The sequence below is a fragment of the Urocitellus parryii genome, chromosome 11, assembly GCF_045843805.1.
Source record: "Urocitellus parryii isolate mUroPar1 chromosome 11, mUroPar1.hap1, whole genome shotgun sequence".
In the NCBI taxonomy this organism is placed as follows: domain Eukaryota; kingdom Metazoa; phylum Chordata; class Mammalia; order Rodentia; family Sciuridae; genus Urocitellus; species Urocitellus parryii.
The window spans coordinates 14,541,360-14,563,451 of NC_135541.1; the positions used below are offsets into that span (position 1 = coordinate 14,541,360).

Sequence of the window (22,092 nt, forward strand, 5' to 3'; positions counted from 1 at the left end):
TCAGCCAGATGGCAGGATGGAGACTTCATTCTACCCAGTTGACTTTGGCAGCCAGGCAACTGTCAGTTCTTCTGGGCTGGCCACAAAGCACCTTTTAGGTGCTGGGAAGACAGATTCTACAGGGAATATGGAACCTGGGCTCTGGAGTCTTAGTGTGTGGCTTTCAGTTTTAAAGTGTCTGAACCCCAGTTTCTTCTTATGTTATAGTGATCAAAACAGCATATACCTAAAAGTGAGAAGTAAAAGAAATGGCGTAAACAAAAAAAATCTGGCCAAGGGCGGGAAGCAGAGTAAGTCTGATAGGTGTTTGTAAGATGCCAATGTGTTACACATGTGTTCATGCATGTAATATTCAGAGGTGATTGAAGAGGTGATAGACTTATTCTGGATGGCAACAGACCTGAATAATTTTCTAAATGTTTAGGTTTTATTCTGTATTACAATTTGGAGTCACTCAGTGTTTTTAAAAAGAATAGATCAATAGATCACAATCAGATCAATGGATGGTAGAAAGGGCAGGATTGTGTACATGGGGATACATTTGAGAGATACTTGAGTAAAAAAGACTTAGAAAAATAAAGTACTCACACTGAAACCAGACTGACCACTTTATAAAAATTATTATACTAAAAATGTTGTAAGGGGGCTGGGGATGTGGCTCAGCGGTAGTGCGCTCGCCTGGCATGCGTGCGGCCCGGGTTCGATCCTCAGCACCACATACCAACAAAGATGTTGTGTCTGCCGAGAACTAAAAAATAAATATTAAAAATTCTCTCTCTCTATCTCTCTCTCTCTCCTCTCTCACTCTCTCTTTAAAAAAAAAATGTTGTAAGGGCTTTTTATGATTTTTTTTTTTTTTTCCCCAATTTTGAGACAGGGTCTTGCTAAACTGCTGAGGCTGGCTTTGAATTTGCGATCCTGCTGCCTCAGCCTCCGGAGTCACTGGGATTACAGGTGTGCGCCTTCACAGCTGGCCAATGTTAGTCTTGAAACTATTTAAATATAAGCTGGTTATCTGGCCGGATGTCTAAGCAAGCTTCTTGAATTGGGGGGAAACAGATTACACTTTCACTAAAATAGTAGTTGCTTTGCGGTTTATATCTTATTTGAATATGATTAACACCAGAAATTCCCTTAAAATATCTCAAAAATATCTTGTCTTACCAAATTACATTAACGAATTTCATCATTAGAGATGCAGTAACTTTTCTTAAACGCCATGGCTAGAATATAGGGGTCTGGGTTAGATTGCGAGGTGGGGTGGGATTTATAAGTCAGTACCAATAAATTCTGTTAAAAAACAAAACAAAAACAAAAACTGTAGTTCTATCTAGATACGCGTGTTCTCACATCCCCTCACAAACGAATTATAAAGTGGTGAGGTTAATTTTGGACCATTCACCCCAAAACTGTTCATATTCGTAGAGATTAAGAGTTCACTTTTACAACGTTCACTTTGGGTTACTTATAAATTCATCACAAACAAGTTGCCCTCTGCCCTTCCCGGCACCTTGCTGGCATATCAACGCAATATTTTCTTTCTCCCTCTTTTTCACTAAAAAAAAATGAGGCAGCGTAGGTCACGAGGGCGCAGCCGTCACCCTCCCACAGCTGGTGGCACACTCAGTAACTTGGCCTCGGCGGTTTTCCGAGCGCAGTTCGAGGCGCGGAGCTCAGAACGGCCCCCGGGTTCGCCCCGGAGGAGTGCGGCGGGGCAGCCGCGGGCCTCGCAGGGCAATGAGATGAGGGCTCTGATCGGGCCGGACCCGCGGGAGGAAGTGAAGGGCGCAATCGAGCGTCGCCGACGCCTCCGCACGGCCCGGCGCCGCGGGCTTCGGGACGCGCAGGAACCGCGGGACAGGAGAGGCTGTGGGCGCCGGCCGCAGGGACCGGCTTTCTGAATGTCTCCCGCCTATGTTAGTCCCTCCGCGACGCGGGGACTCGGCTCCGGAGCCAGATCCCCTCCCGCGGCCCTCCGGGAGGCTGCGCAGGCGGCGGGTGCGCCCCGGGGAAGCCAGCGGCCCGGGTCCCACGCGCGGAGGCCGCCGCGGCCGGGCAGTTACTCCCGACATGCTCCTCCCGGAGGATTTCAAACCCTCACAGCAGCCTCCCCGCCCTCGCCCCCGGCCTGCCCCAGCAACAGGCGGTGGCCCGCTCCTCATTGGCCGGGCCCCGCGCCGCCGCGCGCCGATTGGCCGCGGAGCTCCGGCCCCGCTTCTGCGCTCGCCGCCACCTCCATTTTGTTGGTAGAGGCAGAAGGAGGTCGGCTCTCAGACGTAGGGTGGTCAGCAGCCAGCTCGTCGGCTCTCGTGGGCTTTGTTCGATCCTTGCCTCATCTCTCCCTGGAAAGGGAGGGAGGCCTCGACGTCGAGAGGGAGCCGCCGCAGTCCGAGCTTGAAGTCGGTGAGTGGCGGCGGCGCGGCCATGTTGGCCGCCGGGCACCCCATTGTTGGGGACCGGGACGGGGAGCGAGCCGCGAGCCTGGCGGCGCGGACTCGGAGGGGACCCGCGGGCTCGGGGGCAGCCCCCCCACCGCCCCGGCCGAGCGGGCCGCAACCGGGAGTGACCCTGTCCGGAACTGTAGTTTATGTAGGTTATTAGAACCGGAGGGCCCTGGCACCCTGGTGGAACGAAGGGGCGGTTTGGTAACTTGGTTCCCGGACCGTCACACGGAAGTGAAGCCCGGGTCAGCTGTTGGTGGACTCGCGTGTGTACGTGTGTGAACGTACGTTGTGGCTTGGAAAACTAGTTATGGGAGTGATGGCCAAAGGAAGCACCTTGTTTCATGGTGCAGACGGTGACGGAGGGGCGGCTGGGTGGTGTCAGACCGGGACTGGAACTCGTTATTTCCTGCGGTGCGGGAAGGGAGCCCGGGCCTCGCAGCGCCAGGCCAGCCCCAGGGAACTTCAGAAGCATGGTCTTGAGAAAATCACCCGTAAGCGTGTCCTGGTGTGGCCAACGCCACTCTAACATTTTGGTCACAAATACGTGAGTGAATCTTCTCTGGGAAGAAGATAAAAACAAAAGGTCGTGAACTTGCACCAACACTTATAAAATTTCTGAGTTCTTAAAATGAGGAAAACCATTTTCAGAGACAGATTATTTTCTTGAAAACTTTTTGTTAACGAAGTAGCATTCTTTTAAACAGTTTGGTGAATTTAAATTATCACTTTCTCTTGTTTTTTTGAATTGAAGTAATCAAGTAATCTTTACTTTTCTAGCTAGGACTTCTCTCAAACTTGTGTGCTGAGGAGACTCAGATGTTGGCCTCAGCTCCTAGGCTGAACTCAGCAGATTGGCCCATGAAAACTTCTGTATTGAGACAAAGGAAAGGATCCGTCAGAAAACAACACCTATTATCTTGGGCTTGGCAGCAAGGAAGAGGACAAGTAGTGGAAATCCTGCAATCGGAAAAGCAGACTGAAAGGTATAAAGCTCACATCATAATGGAGCAAACGTTTTATGATGAACCCATCCTAAACCATACTTTTTGAACAGGTTTTCATACTGATTTGTGGGTAAGCTCATCCTTCTTAGGAAAGGATGTGCATATAATAACGTGGGATTGCTTGCTTTAATTTTTGAGTTAAAAACATTGGAAGTACAACCCAGAGGACCAATTAATGCAAAAGGTGTAATCTCTTTTGTAACATCCCCTTAAGCATGTTTTACCCATTTTCAATCCTTCCCAAGATTTCTGGAGTTAAAAGAGCTTGAAGATACTTCTTAGTGTTTGAACTTTTCTTACTGAACTTTGACTCAGTATTTGTTTCCACTTACAGGTGACAAAGAAGCTGAAGATGGGTGGTGGAGAGAGGTATAACATTCCAACCCCTCAGTCTAGAAATGGTAGTAAGAACCAACAGCAGCTTAATAGACAGAAGACCAAGGATCAGAATTCCCAGATGAAAATTGTTCATAAGAAAAAAGAAAGAGGACATGGTTACAACTCATCAGCAGCTGCATGGCAGGCCATGCAAAATGGGGGGAAGAACAAAAATTTTCCAAGTAATCAAAATTGGAATGCTAGCTTATCAAGTCCCACCCTACTTTTTAAGTCTCAAGTTAATCAGAACTATGCTGGAGCCAAATTTAGTGAGCCACCATCACCAAGTGTTCTTCCTAAACCACCAAGCCACTGGGTTCCTGTGAACTTTAATCCTTCAGACAAGGAAATAATGACATTTCAACTTAAAACCTTACTTAAAGTCCAAGTATAAAATAAGATATAAAGTACTAATGTTTAAATTTAGTTTATAAAAAGTTGTCAGTTGGTCTGAAACAAATTACAGATTCACTAGGGAGTTAACCAATTTGTGTAAAACTGCTTATTAATGTATGAATATTAATCAAATTTCATCTCATTTGTTTTACATATTGTGTGCACTGTAATATAATGGTGGTTATCAGTGCAACTTAAAATAATTGAACTTGATAAGTGTTCTCAATTGAATAGCTTTTAAGTGAAAACCAAGTTTATATTGGGAATGGTAAAGGAATCAACTTTTTATATTTTTATTGGGGGAATATAGTAAAAGATTCATGGATTAGAAGATTTACTTGTAGTGGATCAGATTAAGCATCTAGATGAGACAAGGATTGAAAACTAGGAGGACATTTGAAAGTTTAATGTCCCAGAAAGCCAAACTAGTAACACGCCAACATCATAATGCACTGCCGAGAGAATGTGAATTTTTAATAGTTGTATTTTACTAAATTGCACAGTGATGAATGTGTAAAGGGCACTTGGGGTTTACTAGAATGAGACACAGTATACAGTATAAGGTGCCCTGTTTCTTAAATTGCAATGGATAGGTGTCTGCCAATAGATGCACCCAAACCATTTTTATAGAAAAACTATTGAGCACTTGATAGCTTTCAAAAAATACTTCTTTTTTTGTATTACAGAACTGCAAAGCTATTCTGACAGTGATCTGGCCTCATATCTCTGCAAAGCTTAAAGTGGGGAGTTGTATAATGTGAAAGTTCAAAGTACCTAGGGGAGAAGAGCCATGTAAATACATGTAATAAACTTGTAGCATATATGTAAAGTCTTCTTGGCCTACAAAAATAGGATATTTTAGTATGAATTTGCTGAATGTAAGACCATGGACTGTTTTTTTATACTATGGCCTAATTTTAAAGGTCCAGAATTGTTTTTAAAGTTTGCCCTCATGCTAAAGTGCCAGTGTATGTGTTATAATTGATTTGGTTGTAAACTATATTACAAAGTAAATCCTAATGTAATTAAGTTTTGTATTATAACTAAAAAAGTCTAAGCTGCTAGAAGATTTCCTACTTTTAGGAGATGTAAAATGCAGTACAGGATTCCTCTACCCTCCAGTCTATAAACCCAAAGATTCATTTTGGCTCTCACCAGTTCTTGTAACCAATGATACAAATCTAAATTGTATTTGGTGCCAGTGAGTTTAATTTCTTTTTTTTTTTTTTTGGTCATAGTAAGTACAACCCAGGAAACCGCTTAATGCAAAAGATGTAATCTCTTGCATAACACCCCTTTAGGCGCGTTTTCACCAATCTTAAGGGAAAAATGCTAAATATGACAGCCTAATAGCAAGTTAGAAAAGTACATGGGTCAATTAAAAAGTCCTGATAATGCCCTACTTTCTAATTTCACGTCTTTGATGTTTTAAATATAACAGGCTATGTTATATTTCACTAAGTGAATTTAGATGAACTATTGCCCAAGTCAAATATTGAATATACTAAAGGCAGAATTTATGTAGTACTTATTGTACATGATACGAATTTGAAACATGAAATTAAAAAATAAAAATTTTCTCCCCAGTGGCTCGTTATTATCTTGAAAACTGTTATGACTGCTGAATCTTAGAATGTACATAACTGAAATGTGATAGAAATGTTGACTTGAAGAGTCTAATGTACTGTTGGTGTGACAATTACACAATTTTTGCTAGTTGGACTCAAGCCCCCAAAACAGTACTTGCAGGAACTATGCAAAAGTTTTGAAAGCCCAGTAAAATAGATCTTTCTATGTTTTCAGTTTCCAGAGTAAAATAGGACAAAAGAGCTCAAATTGGCAGGAACCCATCCATGTGTTTTTAAGTATGTGAAGGAACCCTTTGAATTGGCTTTCTAATGGACAGGCTCCCAACCTATAAACTAGTTGAACAATCCCAGTAAAGGCACAGCTGTAAACAAATTTGTAAGTAAGGTACTCATTTTCTTTTTGTTTGTGCATAATTTCTATGAAAAATAGTGCCAAGAACTGCCAAGTTCTCTGATGCAGCACTGCAAATAGGGTTAGCAGACTCAATAATGTGCGGGAACCTGAATAAAAAGTCGATGATAATATGAACATTTCATATTATTAGAGCTAGTTAGAAAATACTAATAGTGGATAACCTTCAGAAAGTGTGCTGGCATGAAACCAATATCAAAGCTCATGTGAAAACCAAAAAACAAGTTTACAGATTCAGTTATACTTCCAGTGGGCCTTTTAATACATCTAATTCCAGTTTGTCTTATGTTTTGATAGTGGGCATGTACATTAAGTTTCAATGGAATTCAGGCCCATAACCTACCTTTAAATCCCAAGTAGTTTCTTCCCCCAAAGAAGCATAAAGTGGCAGTAGGGTGATAAAGGGTTTTAGGCAAGTTTCCCCCAGTGTGTTTTATTTGAATTCTCATAGGCAATTTCTTAAAACCCAAGAGAATATATCTCCAAAACTTCTTAAAACAAATGAGGGGAACGTCTACCACGGTAGTTGTATCTGTAAGGCAGAGCAAAATCTAAAAAAAACAAGATTTGTTGGCTCCTAGACCAGTTTATTATTTCACTCTCCAGCATTCAAAGAAATGTGATCTGCAAAAACTAGATACAAAGGCCTTTTACTTCTTTACAAACTACTGTTATCAATGAAATGAATTTACATGCCTTACTTTTTATTCCAAAAGAAAAAAAAAACTCCATCTTTTAACACAAGGGTGAAACTGCTTTACAAATACACAGAACATCATAAAGATAACCAACACTGTTGGAAGAACGGGTAGAGGAAAAGACCCCAGAAGGCACCTTTTCCAGGACTAGCAGAATGTCTTACAGATGTCAACAGCCGAAGATAAACAGGTTGCTTACTTCACCTATTAAGTCATCACTATTTAAAAAATGAGTATTGTTCACACCTGGGGTTCCTAAAAGCCCCGAAGGTCCACTTAGTAGGATGTCATTAATTTATTCCAAACTATTGCTCAAGTCACAGCGTTCCCATTTCAAAATATAATCCTGGGACTTTGTAAACAATAACATGGAAAAATAAAATACAATGAAAAATCTCTTTTGAGACTGGAACCTGGAAAGTCAGGCTATGATGAGTCTGACCCACAGAGCCTGTCAGATATAGCAATCTAATATATAAAAGTTACCATTAGATTACAAAATTGAGAAATGAAGCAGGGTATGCAAAATTATATCACATGGAAGGTATTCTGTAAATTGACAAACTTTTTCACACCTGCAAAATGGGAATAGTATTCATTTTCCAGGTATGTTTTTGGGGTTAAGCAGCAGTATATGAAAAACATATGGTTTGGCAAATTAGGTGCTTGATGATATTGATAAATTTTAAATATTATATGGGAACAATCACATATAACAATGCACTGTAATTCAACAGGTGCCCAAACCACATGGAGTTTTTTGTTTTACCACATTTAAAATGCTATTCAGTACTGTCATTACTTATAAACAAAACAAAATCAAAGACTAGTAAAATAAGAGAGGTTATGTGGCCACTAATTATTATTTTTTTTTTGTAAAGGGAAAAATCTCAACCAAATATGCAACTTAATTCTACTCCCTGGAACCCATCAATTCAAAAGGAAATGGAGAGGGAGGTAGAGGACAAAAACACGCAGGAACTACACAGATACTGTTTTGAAAGATCACACAGGACCTCTAAGAATTACCAATTCAATGTTCAACACTAATGATAAAATTATGTAAGGGTACAAGAACTCAAATCTGTAATCTTTACTTGAAACAAACTCTAAATTCCATTATCACTTTTTATCTCCTTGAAAATAAAGCTGCTTTAAGAACATTTTCCAACAAAAAATAATCAAGTCAGAATTTATGGACTCTAACCTGAAATTTAAGTTCCTGGGCAAGTTAAAACAAAATTTTCTATAGGGATAAAAATACCTCAATTTTAGACCTCCTTTCAGGCTTTTATAGTCTACCATATTTTCAAAATTCTTCTAAATTTAAAGGCTTAAATTCCATTTCCAGATTTCAAGATGAAAATTAAATGTGAGGGAATCAATGACAAACTTTATATCCTAATAAGGAACTAAGGAATCCAAAACATTTTGTGACACTATAAAGGTATTTATTCACTATACACAGAACATGTCCCCTGTAAGATGTACACGTAAATGACTAAAAGTATAATTTGGTGAACATTTTTTCAATTACAGAACATACTAAATCAGCTGGGGTAACAGCTGTCTGCCTCCAAATAATCTAATTATAGCACCCAGGATCTCCTTTATAGCTAATGCAAAATTAAATATTTATTTTTGGGATTACTTCCTTATGTGTGTGATTGAGGCAGAGTTAACAATTTAGTAACTAGTATATTAACAGTCACTACACAATAAATCAGTTTATTACAAATTAAAACATTTTTCATTATTTGTATTAATGGGATGCAAACAAATAGGTACTTGTAAAAGGCTGAAAACCATAAAATTACTTATCTTTGATAGTGTACTGGGCTTTATAATTATATTAGGATATGAATGGTGTAAAATATTGTTATAATACACCTCAAAACAACGAGGCCATATTATAACAATTCACTAGATTGTGCTCAGTAGACATTTATTGAATAAAGGAATTATTATCCATTCTTTCCCCAATTATCCAGTACAATGCTTTGCCCTTGATAAGGGCTCAATAAATATTTGCTGAACATACTATGAAAGAGGTGAGAAGAGATGGGCCCTCTCAGTTGGATGTCAAGTATAATTGGAATTTACCTGGGAAAGAGAGTGGTTAAAGAAGATGTAAACTGCATGTGGTACAAGTAAATAAACTCAGATGGCAACAAACCAAACAAGCAGAAAACACTGGCACCAGAATAAACAAAGGCAAGACGTGCCAATAATGGCATAAATGGAACTGACTTTTAAGAGATAACCAAGAAAAAGTTTATATTGGACCATACCTTTTCCCACCCAATTCAGTTTGAGACAGACCAATAGAGGCACTGTAAGAGACTATGGCTGTCTTCCTTGATATTCAGACATCCTAGTTTCCAATAATTTATTATGGACCTGTTACCCATGAATCAATATAAACCTGTTCATATTTAGGGATTAGTTTCCACAAGTACAAAGTTGAATTTCCTTTTATTTGTCCTAAAATGCTTACTTTCAAACTCGAAGGGACTTCAATTATTCCATGTAGTTTTCGATAATTCTTTTATCTTTTCAGACCAGAGTCAAAATATTCGTACAGTATTCATACTGCAGCACCTTCCACCCACCCTTTGGTCGCTTGAACTGCCCTTCTTTGGTTCTTTTTCCGCTTTCAGATCTTTCTTGAAGTGTAGTAAGCAGAACTGTACTGGGTATTCCAGCTGCAGTTTGGTCTTAAATAAAAGAAGGATGTTTGTCAGTTTGGTTTTCTTTATTCTTCTCTGTGGTATACAGGATTTTGTTAGTTGAACTGGATGTAGCAGCTTACTGGGTCAAATTTTCAAGAGAATAGTACAGTAGTTCCCAGGTCTCTCCCCTAGGTTGTAACTTAAGAGCTCATACTCTATGTAGCACTATCTCTTTTCTTCTTGCTTACTTTGCTTTAAAAAATGCAGAGGGGTCTCAGGTAAAAAGAGGTGAAATGTTAGCCCTCACTTGTGTGTTGATATGACTATTCAATATTAAGCCCAGTGCCAGACACAGAAGATTCTCAATAACTGTGAAACCCATCAATGATGTGACCCAAAATTAGCTCACTGGTACAAAAAGATCCTCACTACATATAAGTAAGATCCTAACTATCATGAGTTCAAATGCAGTATAATCCTTGTGAAGCTGTTAGGTAAGCTATTTAATAAATAATGTAAAAGCTTCTCAAGAAATTGGTGTTGAGTCTAAAAATAAATTAACAAAGGAAATTAAAACATTAGGCCTTCTAATTCTAAACAGACTGAAAAATTTCATAGGCTCTAACCAACTTCTCTCAAATTATAGTCTGTTTAAATGTAATCCTGACTAGTCCTTTACTGCCTTTTCTTTGTGCCTTAGTTTCCTTATCCGTGACATAGAGAAAATAAGAGCATTTTTCTTCTCATAGGGTTTTGTGGAGAGTGAATGAATCAACACACAGCCCCTTGAACAGTGTCTGGCACGTGGTAAATACTTAATAAAATAAATTACCTGCTATCAATGTAAAAGTAGCCAGAATTCAACCCACATAACACCTGCACTACTCCCCCACAGTGGTTATCACTTAATAAATGCTCACCAACATTCAATGAAAAAGGATTTAAAATCATGTCATAAACATAAGGCCCAATGTATCTTGTTTAGGAAGGGGGGGAGAGAATTATTGATCCAGCCATCAATGAAAGTATAAATTTAAAACTAGCAGGCCCAAATTTAATTTTAATATGTATCTTAACATTATCAAAAAACCTCTTAGGTTAAGAGGCTTAATGAGCAATCATGAATGACATACACAAGGAGGCCTTAAATACTATGTAAAAGATGTAGACTTCTGATAAGTCCTATCATTTCCAAAGAAAGTTATGCCTAGTGCAACACTGAATAAAAATATCCCTAAATCTACAAAGGACTGTTTTCATTATTTTAGAATCATATCCAATACTATAATAATTCCAGTTAATCATTATTTCCTTCATTTTGTTTTTATTATAGCATGTTTGCTTAATTTACAGCAAGCAGAAAATAAGCTGGGTCTTGTTTTGATCCAAACATTGATGTTTTTAAAGGTTGTACACAATATTTGTTAAAAAGAACATATAAAAATACCTTTTTAGAAGCTTCTATAAGAAAGAAAATACAAAGTTTAACCCCACAACTTTCCTCTTTGCTAGAACTGCAAACTACTGCTACAGTTTTAAATAGACTTTTTGTTGTTTAAACTATACATCCAGGAAAATCTAAAAAAATTAAAGAAACGTGCATATAAATGATTGCATAGCAGAACATGAACATTAACTGCAAACAGTAAAGAAATGAAAGTTAGAAATACTATCAAATATACAAAGGTTGTAGAATCAATCCTTTAAACACATTCCACAAACAGTATTTAAAAACCATCTCTTTTGTTCTTTACAGGCTAGGCCTAGATTTCTAAAACCAAAGTTGAAGAAAATAATCCTCTAAAGGAATTGTTTCCCCACAATACTTCTTACTTCTGCAAGCAAGCAATCTGAGATTTTAAAAGATGCTAGCTTTTTACTCTGAAATGAGACTGGACATTTCAAGTCACTTTTAATTGCCTCCAAATGATCATTCAGAGAAATACTAGAAATTATAGTTAATGATATTACTTCTCCATTTTTAGTCACGTATGACATTGATAATCAAAAACTCAAGAGGTGGCTCTTGCTTAAAACTAACCCTTTTTCCAAAATTATTTTAAATTTCATGGCACCACAGAATCATCTGCCTAGAATGGGAGTGTTCTCTTTCAATTTGCCTCACATTAAACAAACCGAGGTGTGAAGAGCAAGCGTCCCTCATAAAGAGGTAAGCTAATTCTGATACAAATGCACAAGACGATGGCTCTAAGCATCAAAATTCATTCTTTTATGCTATACACACGCACGTGTACATACACACACACACCCACACACCCCTACTTTGAAACAATTTACTTGCACCTAACAGCAGTAAGAAAACCAAGCAACAATGCCTCTTAAATTTTAGAGTAACTATATTAAGAACATTCTTTTCCCCTTAAAAATTATTTGTCATCATTGACCTGCTCAAATTTTAAGGGGAGCTTTTCTGATGTTTTCATGTTCCAAACCTTCATAGAAACCAGAAAGGAAAAAAAAAAAAAAAAAAAAAAAAAGCAGTGAAGGCTCCATGTTTCAGTCAAAAACTTAATCTCCCTGAAAATGTTACTTAACCAAGTTGGCATCATTCCCCAAGACAGTGGGGTTAACAAAAGAACTATTCCACACTGTATCATAAATAAACTATTATCACGGGCCTAGACATCTTGACAAGACATAAAGGTCCACCCTGAACCTAAATGTGTCTGAGCAGTCAGTGTTGTACTGTGGCTACAACTTCACTTTTGTATCATTCCATCTTATTAGCAAGCTACATTTCTAGGTTAACAGTTCTACCAAATATGGATATGAAAGTTTATTTTTAATAAGACAATGTTGCAAATTATGGTCAACCAACATCTTTCCACCAAATACTTCAAGCATAAAAAAATGAGAATCTTTACAAAAATATACAGAGACACCACAAATTGGTAGCTGCCCATAACATTAAACAAACTGGACTCTTAAGAGTGGCTTCTCAACAGCATATCATTTTAATTATAACCATTGCCTGGTACAGGGAAAACTAACAAGTGTTTTTTTACGCATCATTGCAACATTGTATTCCTGATAATTTAAGTATACCAAACTATGAGTAAATGAATGATACATGCCTAAAAATTATCATGGTTTATACTATCAGTGGCCACTGGACTTAGGACTAGTCCAAGACCTTGATCTAGATTTTGACCTAGACCTAGACTGTGATCTTGACTGAGATTTGGATCTAGGTGGTTCTTTTTTCCTTGATTCCTTTTCATATCTTGAGCCAGACTTATAATGTGTTTTGGAATCTGTTTTAGAAGTGCCTCTAGTTTTGGTGTGAGATGCAGACCTAGAACGTGATTTAGCCTTCATTTCTTTCTTGGGCTGGGACTTGGACCGTGATCTTGAATTGGATTTAGATCTTGAAAAAGATCGATTTCGGTGTTTGAATCTTTCAAAACAGAGGAGAGATACAATTAGAGTAAAAATTAGATTCTATATTAATCAAATTTGTTATTTTTAGAGCAAAAGTTCACTCTGAATTGAAAAACATGAGTCTTTTTTCAAAGCAAAGTTATTTACCTATCATTGTCGGAATGGCTTCTGCTACGCCGTGGTCTTCCAGTCGGTCTACTGCTAAAAAGCATATCAGAAAAAGCAAACAGTGACAAATGTCTACTTATAGGTCTTAAAACTTTTCAATCAAAACACTATTTTAGTCTCAACAAAGTACTCAACACATAAAGCATACAAAAAGATAAAAATGCTAACGAACACACCCTCTTTGTTTCTGAGACAGGATCTCATTATATTGCCCAGGATGGCCTTGAACTTCTGTATTCAAGCAATCCAACTGCCTCAGCCTCCCCAGTAGGTGGGACTACAGGTCCATGCCCCCATTCCTGACCACGAACACATCTTTTTATTAAAAACAGATCACTGTACAAACTTACTTTCTAGGACTATAAGATCTTCTATAGTTGTAATCAAAAGACCGACTTCTTGATCTCCTCCTTTCATAACTTCGGCTTCTAGAACGTCTGTATCTGTCATAATCATCATAGCGCGAAGAACTGTACACATTCCTCCCTTCCTTGGCTTTCATTTGATTTGGTGCTAGGAAATACACAGAACACAAATATTCAGAAACATTTGAAATTTATTATTTACATCCTTAAATTGTAGGGGGGGAAAAAACAAGCCCACATTCCCTTCTCTAATACCAAAACAAAGGAATAATGTGTTTTGCAATCTGTCTTAGAGATCCCTTTAGTTTTGGTAAGATGCAGATCTGAAAGATGACTGATGGAGCCTTTTTTTCTTTCTTGGGGTTTGGTCAAGGTTATAAATATTAATCTTGGGTATTTATTTTCAAAGATGTGTATCACAAGACTACTTTATGGAAAAATGACACCATAATTTCCTTGGCTTATGCCTTATTTATACCTATATCTTCGGCCCTCAACTCTTATCTCACTCAATTCTACATAGAAACTTTATGTATGATTGTATATGTATATATAAAAAACAGGGACTATCTAGGAACCTATCACCCCATTCCAGAACAAGAGAATTAACAACTTATGACTACCTAAGTGCTTTTTTTTCTTCCAGCTTTAGGTAGTCACAATATCTTTTTTTTTTTTTATTTTTATGTGGTGTTGAGGATCAAACCCAGAGCTTCATGCATGCTAGGCTAGCACTCTACCACTGAGCCACAACCTCAGCCCTTTAGCAGCTACCTTAATCTGTATCCTCTAGTATCTTTTCCAGGATCAAATAATGGTTCAGCCACAAGGAAGTCTACTTCACCCCAGTCTATACTCCTACCTCATTGAAATACAGCTAAAACCTGGTATATGCCTTCCATAATAATAAAAACAGAATACTAAAATAAGATCTATTCTAGGTTTAATCTGGATAGCCCCTCCCAGTCTATCAGTTCACTTCCGTAGCCATGCACTCACATAACAATTATACTTTGAAGATCTTTTTTTAAAGCTTCATTTTTCAAAATACCTTTGGTACTGAGAATCAAACCCAGTGCCTTGCATGTGCTAGGCAAGCACTCTACCACTAAGCTACAACCTCAGCCCCCTTTGAAGATCTCTACAACGAAGAAAATGGCTCAAGAGATCCAAAATGTTATAAATTTTTATCCTTCTCAATTTCACTCCCAGTATGTCACAGTTGATAGTATTGATCAACTTTTGATCTTTTGGGGTTGGAACAGAATATATTAATTGCAACAATGGTTTTCTAGAAATGATTTAAACTTATGTTAGGCATAATGGTACTTACTCTTTCGATCTCCCTGTGCAAACTGTATTTCGATTTGACGTCCACAAATCCATTTTCTGTCCAAATTATGTAAAGCATCTTCAGCATCACGAACATCCTCAAATGTGCTAAATGTTAAGGGGCTTGGGAAATTTTGCAAACTTTGATAATGAATCAAAGTTCAGTTGGTAGGTCTGGAACAATTCATAATGTCCTAATATTCTAAAAAACCAACCAAATCTTACTTGTTACTTAGGCTGATTCAGCCATTAATATGCTTTACAACATAAAAGTACTTGTGATTTTCTAAAGCTAATCTTTTAGAAAAAACACATGAATACATGTTATCAGATCTGTTAGAGCTAAATCACCAAGTTATCCTATTAAAAAATTCCCAGAGTTTTAAGAATTAACTTTATAAAACAAGAAAGAGTAAGAAAAACAAGCCAGTGGATTCTATCCTGGGTGCCAAAAATTTCTTGAAACCAAAATAGCTTCCACATATTTGTTTTAAAGGAAAAAAAAAAAAAAGGAAAAGGCCAATAGTTCTTGTGTAAGCAAGCAATATATGCCTTATCTTAGAAAAGATGAAAGCATAATTTCAAATGTATATTGCTATTTTTCCCCAGTTATATCTAATATTATTATTTCACATAGTTGTCTTCCTTGAGCTGCACTAGGAAGACAGGCTGCTAACCACTTGTAGGTATCAAGACAGTCAAGCAATACTCAAAACAATCACTATACCAAATGCATATTACATCCATGCAGATGGTAAAAGCATGCTATCAAGAAAAAACAGAACATGATAAGGATTCCTAAACTGGAAAGCCCCAGCCATGATACTAAATATATAGCTTCCTGCAAAGTAGTTTTATTTCCAACTTGATAATTTCAAGATAACATTTACCAGTGTCAAATAGGATCTGCTGGTATTCATTTTTGATCTGAGAAGCTAAGTTGCTATGTCTTTCCCACTCATGTCAGCAGAACTCTGAGGGCTAGTTATTCTGTTCAAATGTAGCTCCTTTTCTAAAATCATTATTCGAACAGAAGTCAAATATACATTCAAGGCAGTGTTTGATATAAAAGGTTTGGAAAGGGAGCCAAGTTTTGATTTGGATTATCATTCTACCCCATCAATAAGTAATTAAGTAAGTAAATAAATAAATGTCCTTAAGTATGTCCATTTCTATTTCTTAGATTTGAAAACCTTAGCACACAAGATTTGGAGAGCTTATTTAGAATTAAAACATTCCTGAAGTGACATATTCAAGACTGATAATGAGTGTACTTTCAGATGAAATGGTCTGCCTCAGACTTACTAGACTTCTCTGTGTTCTGAAAGGAATTAATAAGGACTGTAGTGGGTCCCCAGATCTCTCTTCCTGGGGCCATTGTGTGTAAGTTAAATGGAAGGAGGTTTGCTCAATTTTTAAATAACCTGGCATTTCAAAATGAAAAGGCTGATGAAGAGACTCAGGACCTATAAATGAACATTCCTCAAGGTTAATGCAGTTGGGATCCAAACTAATCAAAAGGAATAAGCTCGCTAAGGGGTATTCTACTTCTACTTTGCCACCCCAAGAGAGAATACTTAACAACTTAAAAAGGGCTATAAAAAATTATGGGCTGGATGGCAAGGTTCTACACTGCTCCTGTTAAGCCACGGATAGGAAGAGAAGGCCAATTGGGAAGAGTCAGATAGGAGAGAGCATAGCAGGAGGGGCAGCCAAGTATCACTCTGATGCCAGTTACTAAGAAATTTGTACTTCAGGGTCTTTCCAAACATGAAACTGATAAGCCTGAGATGTATTTCTTTTTTAACTATTTTAAGACCATAGTCAAGACTTAACTGAACATGTATTTAAAAAAGTATCATTCTTTTCAATTCCTTTGTATAACCACACTTTTCTAAAGGCTCAGATATCACCACTTGAGTCAAAAGTACTGCTGTTCTTGGTTTTCACACCATCCCAAGCCACGTAAAATCAGATCAAAATTATAAGTCAGAATGCATCACTACCTTTATTTACCAAGCCATCCATATATAGATATATCTTCTCTTTAACAGTTTTGCAACTAAGTTCCACACTTGCTAGCCCTTCAGGAGTAGCTTTGGCTTTTCCCTGTTAATACTTACTAGGACTCTAACTAGAAAGTTCTAAGGGACTTACTGAATATTTTAGTAGTAAGAATTCTTCCTGACCTCAAGTCCACAGCCCAAACCTTTGTTTTTGCAGGGAGATGATTTCACTGAAGGGAAGAAGCAAAGTCACCTGAAACTCTGGGTCAAGGATAGATTTCCCATACATCCTGGTTAGGTATCCATACTAGGGAGAAGGCCTTCTGCAACCCATTCAAGGCTAACTGATCATATGTGCTAAAGCAGTGCAGGGCCTGCAAGCTTCAGAGTTAAGCTCCAGAAGTTAGGAATTTGTATGTTCCCAGAAGCCATTTAAAAATCTATAAGGTGTTTCCAGTGGATCTGACAGTATGTGACCACCAGAGCTGTTTCTAGGTAGTTCCCAATGCATGCACTTGTCTCCCTTTTAAGCAGGGCTCTGTGGCTTGAGCCCAGAAATTCATGCTACTTCAAAGAGCCTCTGACCACCTGGTCCAAAACCAAAATATGCCAAATTTAAGCTTAACAATGTTACATCTGGTTACACTTTAACTTGATAAGCTAAGAGAGAGTGCATTTATACAAGACCACAATCACAACATCAAAGGCCCACACAAATCAAGTTACAGGTTTTGTCACTAGACCAAACCAAAATAACTTTTGAAAATTAACTGCTTATAAACCATTAAAAAAAAAAAAAAGAAGAAAAAGAAAAGAAAAAGGAAAAGTTATTCTGTAGGATACATCAGGTATGACTCCTTTAATCTTGGCCATCATTCAACTTCATCTTGACCTTTAACTCTTTAAGTGCTTGTCAGAAGGACTTGTCATGAGATGCTTGGCCAAATATGACAGATGGCTTTATCTTTAACTTTGAAAAACAACCTTTTCCCCCTTTGTAGATAAAGCGAGGCTTTGTCTCCCATTAGGCTTGTCCTTCTTCCAGCTTTTCTGTATTTTTTCTTTTCCCAAACTCTCCCTTCTCTTCAAGCCTGATCCTTAAGAGGTCTTTGGCTTGTCTACTTGCCTTAAGTGTTGAATTCTACTCTAAAGGTTCTTTCATGCTTTCTCTTTGGGGTCGCCATAACTGTACAGCTTTACATTCTGAGGTAACAACAGAGGACAGCAAATTAGGGGACAATATTAAAGAAGTTTACCTCATTTTTATACAATTTGTTTTTGATCAAGTGATTCAAATTAACAAACAAGAATACTAAACTTTAATTGCTAAGCACAAGAACATATTAACTTTTAATTTGACTTACATTAAAGGTGGTAGCAACCAGAGTGTATTCAAATTTAAATCACACATTATAATCACTGATTTGAGTTTCAGCATCATGAATGGGAATTTAAATATTTAACTATTTTTGGATTAATAAGAAAATAGTAAGAGCAATGTGAGTCAGAATTAATTTTCAAAAATTTGAAGACATAAGACATTTATTAGAGGACAAAAATAAACTGCTTTTTAGATGTTACCACTTACATAAACTTGAATTTCAAACTTCAACACCCCTCACTAATCAGCATCTGAAGAAAGGATATTGAACATAAGCAAATCCTCTTGGCCGACGAGTGTAGAAATCAAGTGGAACATACACATCGACTATAGGACCATAGCGACCAAATTCACGCCGTAAATCTTCAGACCTAAAACATCATGAAAAGAACTCAAATTTTTATGTTCATGCCCAATTATTTGCCAATATTCTTAACATAAGGAACTGTTATTAGTAACACTGTGTGACCTTTGGGTCTCAGTTGTATCCCTGCCCTAACTGACCTGAAACAGACAAGCTTTCTAAATTTTGACATTAAGAGCCAATTGTAGGACCTGGGGACATAGCTCAGTTGGTAGAGTGCCTGCCTCACATGCACAAGGGCCTGGGTTCAATCCCCAGCACCACAAAAGAAGAAGAAAAAAAAGCCAACTGTAATACATAAAATGTAATGGCAATATCTTTTTGATAAAGGAAAGCCAGGATCCAAGCATTGGAAAGATAAATGCAGCTTATGAGTCCATTTATTATTTTACATCACAACAGAAAAGACATGTAAGGAAACAATCAGAATTCTTAAATCTACAGCCTTCATTTTTCACAAAAGGTAGAGCGGTAAGGCTCTGGGTTTTTGGTTTTTCTTTTCTTTTTTTTTTTTTTTAAACGGTATCAAATCAACTCTAATACTCTGGAAAATATCGAACAAAATTACCCCCAAATTATAGTGAGTCAATTAATTAGTTGTAGATAAAGTGAGTGGGGGGCAGAAACAAAGCCTCAAATAAAAACAACTTTTAAACATTGTGAAAATGACAAAGGCGAGATTCTTCTAGATGCTAAAAGAATTACTGCTTTTCTCCCCTACATTTTTAAGACAGAAGAAAGTAAATCAAAAAACGCTAACCGAAAAACACTTTGTTTGCAGGTTATTTGTCAAATATTAAACATCCTCATGTAATAATAGCTTCTCCAAAAAAATTCTTTAGGCAATTCGAAGCAATTAAGGGGGTTGCTGAAAACAAAGCCTATTTAAGCCCAGTCTCTAAACACTACAAATACACGCACAACAGCGGCGGGGGAAAATGGAGAGCAAATGCTTTCCTCTCCCTCAATCCCGTTATTTCAATGCAATTTTCTTTTTTAATTAAAATAAATCAACCCACCCGGCTGCTGAGCGAGGGGGCGTGCACCCCGCGGAACCGAGCTCCCAGGCAGCGGGCGGCGGGCAGGCCGCGCGGACGGCGCGGGCTGAAGGCCCACCGCGGCGGGGGAGGGGCCGGGCCGCCACGCGGCCCGCACATCCCGCGCGCCCTGCGGCCGCCCGGCCCGGCCCGACAGCCCAGGGCGCCGCCTCGCTCGGCGCGGCCTAGTTCGGGCGCCAAAGCGGGCGCGGGACCCGCCATCTTCACCCCGCCCTTTCCCCGGCCCGCCGCCGCTCGGTCCTCGGCGTGCGCCCGCGGCCTCCTCGCGCAGGCCCGGAATACCTGCCCCGTACCTACCTGGTGTCGTCGGCCACGTTCCTGACGAACAGAGACGTGTTGGGGGGGCGCAGGTAGCGAGACATGACGGCGGCGCGAGTCTTGGCCAGAGGCAGTAACGGGCTCAGCAAACCGTCCGCGGCTCCGGCGGCGGCTCCTCCTCAGACACAGACACACACACACACAGCCAGAGGACTCCGCTACGGCAACCACCCTCTTCTCGCGAGACTTCACTCCCGCCTCCACTCCTCTTTCCACCACGGCGCAACGCCGGGCCCGGCAACGGTTCTTTCCCGCGAGATTACCAGGCGTGCGCCTGCGCATGCGGAGGGCTGGAGCGCGAGCTGCAGCCTCGGTCTCGTTCATTGGCTTCTAGCTCAGCCTCTTCCCCTCCCTTCCCAGCCCTCTCTTTCTTTCTTTCTTTAGTGATTCTTTTTCCCGCCTTTACTGGATTGCACCGCCTTCTCCTCCCCCAGGAAACAAATGGCTTGGCCCCTAGGCCAAATTTTACAGTTATTACTAAATGGACAGAGGTTTTAGCTTTAAAATTCAGAGAGACTGCCCTGTTATGCCTAGGCTTTTATTGGGTTCCTGACCACCAAGATACGAAATTTATCGCTTGTATTGAGTGTGCGAACTTAGGTGAATGCTGTTGTCTGCAGTCTTGGGCACACTCCCCGCGCAGCGGTGCTGGATTGCGTGCAGCCCACACCTTTCTCTGTCGTCTCCACCTATCCCCGCAGTTTCCTCCTGACGTTAGGCCGACCAGTCCTTACGTTCTAATCTCTGTTATCATGTAGACTGTATTGGCTGCTAATGGCTTCCTGGGTGTGCAAAGTTCCTGTGTTGTAGTGGTTCTCAAACTTGTTGGGCTCCTTCACACCCGGAACACCCCAAAGAGGTTTCTTTTTTTGTTGTTTTTGTTTTCTGGTGGTTGGTTGTAGTTCTGGGACTTGAACCCAAGACAAGGGTTCTACTATTTAGCTACACCCCAGCACACCCTCCCCCCATGTTAAGGGTTTGTTGTATCTACAATTACCGAATTTGAATTTAAAATGAATGTGTTAAGCCATGGTAACACACATTCCACTACCCTTCATCAAACATCATATGTAGCCTCTGAAAAACTCCATTCTGCATTTGTGGAGAATATGAGCATGAAAAATGCAAATAATATTTAGTCTACTTTTCACTTTGGAGAACTCCTGAGAATTATTCCTACTCTTATCAGACACGAGGGAGGGGCCTCTTGTTAGAAAATCCCTGGCATGCCAGGACCAAGCAGATAACAGGGACTCAAGTTTTAACTAAATGAACTTTTGTTTTAGATAAAGGCCCATAAAAGAATTATTTTTGCATCAATTAGTATCCAAGGCAATTAAGTGACTTGACACAGGTGGTATAGAGCTCTGTAGCAGAGCTATTGTTTCTACATTGATGTTTCCCCAGAAGCTTTGGCACGTAATTTATTAAAATATTTATTGTTACCTTTTAATTGTCATATGTTATGTTAGACGCCAGAAATTCAGTGATAAACAGCATGCAACTTATGTTGCTAGGGGATAGATAACCGAAAATAAGCAGGTAAACAACTAAAGTAGTTGCAGATTGCAATATGAAGGAAATGGTAATGGGTTTCTTTGTTTTGTTTTTAACTTCTAAAACAGAGGGCTGTCAGGAAGGGCTTGCTGAGCTAATCTTCTCTGGTATTTTGTTACATGTTTTTTAGTGGCAAGGAAACAGAATTGTAGCTGGATGTGGTGGCGCATACCTGTAATGGCAGTGGCTCTGGAGACTGAGACAGCAGGATCTCAAGTTCAAAGCCAGCCTCAGCAACTTAGTGATGCCCTAAGTCTCAAAATAAGATTTTTCCTAGGTATAAGTATTATATGGTTATTGTTAAGATTTGGGGAATTAAAAACAATTTTTTTTCCCTCTGGTACTGGGAATTAAACCAGGGGTGCTTTACCCCAGAGCTACATCCCCAGCCCTTTATATTATTATTACTTTAAAAATTTTTTTTGAGACAGGGTCTTGCTAAATTGCTGAGGGCCTATGCTAAGTTGCTGAGGCTGGCTTCAAATTTGCAATCTTGCTTCAGTCTCCTGAGTTCTGGCACTACAGGTGTGTGCCACTGTGCCCAGAAG

At 39.0% G+C, this 22,092-nt stretch overlaps 2 protein-coding genes across 2 annotated transcripts; one reads left to right on the forward strand and one right to left on the reverse strand.

The window, feature by feature from the left end:
- The first annotated feature begins 876 nt into the window (after positions 1–876).
- Positions 877–8,054, forward strand: Pnrc2 (proline rich nuclear receptor coactivator 2). The gene is made up of 3 exons (XM_026403632.2): positions 877–2,403; positions 3,222–3,427; positions 3,783–8,054. Exon 3 carries the CDS (start codon positions 3,801–3,803, stop codon positions 4,218–4,220), a length of 420 nt encoding a protein of 139 aa, XP_026259417.2. The 5' UTR covers positions 877–2,403; positions 3,222–3,427; positions 3,783–3,800; the 3' UTR covers positions 4,221–8,054.
- Positions 5,150–20,164, reverse strand: Srsf10 (serine and arginine rich splicing factor 10). The gene is made up of 7 exons (XM_077791413.1): positions 19,967–20,164; positions 18,512–18,618; positions 14,862–14,963; positions 13,514–13,676; positions 13,143–13,196; positions 12,910–13,011; positions 5,150–9,638 (listed from the first exon to the last, which is right to left on the reverse strand). The coding sequence occupies exons 1-7, from the start codon at positions 20,029–20,031 to the stop codon at positions 9,578–9,580; spliced, it is 654 nt and encodes a 217-aa protein (XP_077647539.1). The 5' UTR covers positions 20,032–20,164; the 3' UTR covers positions 5,150–9,577.
- Between the last annotated feature and the right edge of the window lie 1,928 nt (positions 20,165–22,092).

Bases quoted from the DNA above. Each gene is read 5' to 3' on its own strand.
- Srsf10 (XM_077791413.1), bottom strand. From the start codon at position 20,031: ATGTCTCGCTACCTGCGCCCCCCCAACACGTCTCTGTTCGTCAGGAAC. The intron at 13,197-13,513 runs GTAAGTTTGTAC...TATGCTTTTTAG, and splicing joins AGATCTTATAGTCCTAGAAA to CAGTAGACCGACTGGAAGAC. The intron at 9,639-12,909 runs GTCTGCATCTCA...CTTTTATTTAAG, and splicing joins AAGGCTAAATCACGTTCTAG to ACCAAACTGCAGCTGGAATA.
- Pnrc2 (XM_026403632.2), top strand. From the start codon at position 3,801: ATGGGTGGTGGAGAGAGGTATAACATTCCAACCCCTCAGTCTAGAAAT.